Source organism: Saprolegnia diclina (genome assembly GCF_000281045.1).
Source record: "Saprolegnia diclina VS20 unplaced genomic scaffold supercont1.134, whole genome shotgun sequence".
In the NCBI taxonomy this organism is placed as follows: domain Eukaryota; phylum Oomycota; class Saprolegniomycetes; order Saprolegniales; family Saprolegniaceae; genus Saprolegnia; species Saprolegnia diclina.
The window spans coordinates 64,756-69,422 of NW_008246201.1; the positions used below are offsets into that span (position 1 = coordinate 64,756).

The 4,667-nt window shown below is 57.3% G+C and overlaps 2 protein-coding genes across 2 annotated transcripts; one reads left to right on the forward strand and one right to left on the reverse strand.

Moving 5' to 3' along the window:
• Positions 1 to 91: 91 nt before the first annotated feature.
• On the reverse strand, positions 92 to 1,806 carry SDRG_16538 (hypothetical protein). The gene has a single exon (XM_008622753.1). The coding sequence runs from the start codon at positions 1,797 to 1,799 to the stop codon at positions 144 to 146; it is 1,656 nt and encodes a 551-aa protein (XP_008620975.1). The 5' UTR covers positions 1,800 to 1,806; the 3' UTR covers positions 92 to 143.
• Positions 1,807 to 4,147: 2,341 nt separating this feature from the next.
• On the forward strand, positions 4,148 to 4,549 carry SDRG_16539 (hypothetical protein; the record flags this gene model as incomplete). The annotated part of the gene is made up of 1 exon (XM_008622754.1): positions 4,148 to 4,549. One exon carries the CDS (start codon positions 4,148 to 4,150, stop codon positions 4,547 to 4,549), a length of 402 nt encoding a protein of 133 aa, XP_008620976.1.
• Between the last annotated feature and the right edge of the window lie 118 nt (positions 4,550 to 4,667).

Here is a 4,667-nt window from a genome sequence, read left to right on the forward strand (position 1 = left end):
GGAGTAGCAAAAATGATCCACCACTAGACACATTGTCTAATCTAACATCACGAATGTCGCACAATAGACAGGCCCATCGCATTCAAAAAGAGGACAATTAATACACGAGTTATACACACGACATGGATACTGATGTGCGACGCTTAGTAGCTGCCGTCGTCGCTTTGTGAGCCCGTGTCGTCGTCATCGTGCGCTGACGACGACGTGTCACGGACGCACTGCGAATAGTGGGGGTTCATGACCTTGCACGTGTACCCGCCGCTGCAGGTGGTGACGCCGGCGTAGTTAATGCCGCCGCAGCGGCCGTACGGCGCCACTTCACTGGTCGACGCGGCCACGGGGCGGCACTGGGAGTAGTACTCGTTGATGAACTCGCACTTGCAGCCGTCAATACACGCCGTGGAGCCGTGGTAGCTCTTGCCACCGCACTGCTCCCACTCGTTGACGCTGGTGCCGGGCTTGGTCGTCGGGCGGAAGGTCGGCTTCTTGGTGGGCTTGGTCGTCGGGCGGAAGGTCGGCTTCTTGGTGGGCTTGGTCGTCGGGTGGTGCGTCGACGACGAGGGCTGCGGCGTCGGGTACGCCGTAGAAGGTGTCGGGGCGTCAGTCGACGGCTTCGGGGCATCGGTCGACGGCTTCGGGGCATCGGTCGACGGCGTCGGGGCATCGGTCGACGGCGTCGGGGCATCAGTGGGGGCCGGCGTTGAGGGCTTGGGCGCGTCCGTCGGGGACACTGTCGGAGCGGCGGTAGGGCTGGCCGTCGACGGGCTCGGCGATGGCGCCGGTTGGGTCGAAGGCGACGGCGCTTCTCCGATCTTGGGGAGCCCATGGGCTACGAAATAGCTCTGGTCCCAAAGACGCTGGAAGCCGTCGGGGAAGAATTGACCGGCGCCGGGGCCAACGCTCGAGTCGGACGACTGGCCGTAGCACTGGCCGTCCGACTCACCGGGCACCTTGAGCCAGAGGAGGTAGTCGACCACCTTGCTGCCCGTGTTGTCTGTCGGTGGTGCGCCAATACCGGCTGACTTGGCATTGCACCACTCGTTCTGCGGCGACCCGTTGTGGTTGCGCGACGTGTCGATGATGCAGTGGAGGCCGCCGGTCTGGCTCGAGTACGTCTCGCAGAGCTGGTTCATTTCGCCTGTGCTCTTATAGTTAGACGTGTTGATCGCGATACCCGTGAGCTTCTGGAAGCCCTTGAGGATCGCAACCGCCTTGCCTTGGTTGGCCCACCCGGCCACGTCGGCGTAGATCTGCGCGTTGCTGTTGGCGGCAAGCGCGTGGATGGCCACTTGGAGGTTGGCGGCGTACCCGTTCTGCGCCGCGCAGTCCTTGTTGGCAAGAAGACCAATGGCATCCGGCTCCAGAATGTAGATGACCTTGCGGCTGCCGACCTTGGTCGTGAGCTTCTCGAGCCACGCCTTGTACTGGTCGGTGTTGGTGTTGCTGCCACCGCCCGAGTAGCCCGCATCGCAGTCCTTCCCAGGCAGACCATAGACGATGATGACGGGCGTGTCCGTTGGGCAAGCGGCAATGAGCGCGTCGATCGAGTCGCCGCCGCGGTCCGTATACCACGTGGCGACCGGGTACTTCTTGAGCTCGTTGATGGCCGGAGCAAACTTGGCGTCGGTTTGCACCGCGACTTGGTACGAGTAGGGCGCGACGCCGGCGCAGATGGCGGCCGACGCGAGGTTGGCCAAGCTACTCGAGAGTGCGAAGAGGGACGCAATCTTCATGGTAGATAGATAGGGAAAAAGGAAAAGTGAGCACCGAGACGCTCCTGGCCGTGGACGACACAACATATGGCACATGGTAAGTGTCGCTGCGGCGTCTGTGCGCACTTCGCCAGTGCCAGCTGGTGTCGTCTTATCTCACACGTCAACGCATCGATGCTGCGCGGGGCGTCAACCAAAAACCCACAGAAGCACGACAAAGAAGAGCCAGCACCACACCAATGACCTGGTCTCCTCCATCCTCGGGCGTTTCATGCATATAGATAGGAACGTCCACTGGTCACGCCCATGTCCTCGCACAGCTGTGAAACAAGCTCGATCATTCTTACTACAGCATCGGCAAGTGGAATCGAGTGGCTTGGACGATGACAACGATGTACCAGTGAATAGAAATCAAGGCGCGAGTCGGTAGTACCGACACGCGCCAACCGACAACGCATGGACGCCGTCGATACCTGCTTGTCCGCACGAAGCCATATGCACGCGTCACGCGTTCGATCCTTCGACTAACAACATTACTGCAACCGCCTACAATTGCGTGGCGACTTCACCGTTCTCTTCGTGGACGAGTAGCTGCGCTGTCGTCACCCAACACGCATGACTCGGCCACGCACTGGCTGTAGCATCGGTCGATCGTGTCTTTTTCAATCGACTTTTTTGCGCGAATCGTGACTTCAAGTCCGCTGCTCGCTTGCGACGCAAATTCGACTGTGAATTTAGTTTCGGTTTACGTTGCCCGAAGCAACTTTGAATGCTTTCGTATCCGCGAAGTCGTTGGCCGACGGCGATAGCTCACTTTTGTAGATACACTACCCCGACGTGTCCTCGTCCCACGTCGGTGTCACACCCGACGGTGAAGGTTACCAGCGGTCGACCGACCGAGCATCTCGCGGCCGATGATGAACAGGAGGGAAATGTGCACCGGACTGTGTTTACTACCCGAAATAGCGACCTGACCGTGGTGGCTGGCACCGCAGTACCATATGGCACGACACAGCCAAAAGTCGTTCCTTTTATGCGTCCCTAGTCGACAGAGAAGCGCTCGAGGCATCTCTACCGCGACGAAGTGACTTGATCAGGAAACGTCGACGCATTACAGCCGTTGATGGCAAAACATCTGGTTTGAAAGAGCAATCTTTCGAACACCACCCGCACCTTCGGATCAGCCGTGCACTGGACGTGCCGAGTGCGTTTGTTTCGGAGCGTTTCTACTAGCGAGGATGGTGCGCTGGGATGGCGCCGTGAGCAATGTCGTCGGTGTGGGGCATTCGCACTGCGTTTCGTTTGTTTGTGTATGTACCCCGCGCCGCCGCCTGCGCAGCCACGGCCCGGCGAGCGAATGAAGAAGGAGATTGCTAGACTCTACGTATGTGAAATCTTTACAAAATTAAAGATAACGCGAAACACGTTCATACATATATATGTGTGTACCTTTTGTCGAGGACGCTATCCTAGACTTGCAAATTGCAAGTCTAGGATTGCGTCCTCAATTGCACTCGCGAGTACTATGTACGGTACGAAAACACACATGTACTGTATGTGTACGTAGAGTGTCCAACTACCTTCACCACTGCGTCCACACGGGCGGTGTCTGAGAGCTCTCAGCCTCAGCTCCATCTTCGACTATAATTTCGCTACCAAGCGTAGTGTATCTGACGTGTCTGTTCCTCACTACTTGAGTACTAGTATACTGTACTCTCCGCGCTGCTAGAAGTCGATACAAGGGCGTCCGAATGCATCCGATGTACCGATATCCAAACTCTAGGCAGTATCGGTTGTATTGGTCCGAGAAAACAACTTCATCGAGTAGAGAGATCCAGAGCATTCAAGTGAGGTTATCCTAATTCGCACTTTGCCGTCGCCTCAAGAAGATGGACACCATCGGCTTCCTTCTTAATCCAGCGACCCATGGGCGTGAACCGCCACGAACTTCACAAGCCGCTTGGCCGCGCTTCCTCTCATTTCAAAGCTGTCGCCTCGAGGAGCAGACTCCAATCCATCACACTCCCAAGCAATTTTTGATTCTAAGGCTAGACAATATCGTCATTTCTTCCACAAAAACGGTCGTTTTATGCCTTGTTCCATGGTTCTTGTCTTCAAAAGGCCGTCTGCGTTCACTGTTGACAGGAGTTGTTGCCTCGAGGCCTCGGTACGCCACGCATACCGTATCGCTTTGTGCTGTAAGCATGGCAACTGGGCATGTGTAGTCACAGCACGTTCGAACCACAGGATGCGCCAAACACATGTCGTCCAGCGGTTACACAAGTCCATTTGCTGGCGATGTTCAGAGCACAACGGTGATCGCCACCGGATCGTCTTTACATGCAAAGCGATATACATGGATCCAGGCAAACAAGCCAGCGATTATCCTCCTGAATCATAAACGGTTCATTCTGTCTTTTTCCCGCATTCCCAACATGCAACTCGTCGTGTCGGTCGTGCTCACAGTTCTCTCGGCCGTCGCCGTGCGCGATACGATGGCTCATGGCCACTTGGTCGCGCCGCCCGTTCAGTTTGTCGATCCCAACAGCGACCCGACGCGCTTCTGTGCCACCCTCGACGGCCCATCATTGCTGCCTGGTGACACGTACAACAAGAGCCCCGGCGACAACACGGCCGCGTTCACAACGCACTTCAAGGCCAGTCGCTTCAAGACTCTGAAAGACCTCATCGAGTCGCAGCCGTCGGGCGGCGAGTGCGGCATCACCAAGCTCGACCCGTCCAAACCCCAAGCGCTCCCGAGTGTCGTCCGATGGCGCCACGGCGACAACGAAGGCTTTACGCCGTCGCACGAGGTACTTGCTTTGTGTGGTGGTTAGCAGCGCCTTCTGATCGGTGATTAGGGTCCGTGCGAGCTTTGGTGCGACAACACGCGCGTGTACGACAACGAAAACTGCGCCAAGAACATCGCCGATGGCTCGATGCCCATCGACACGG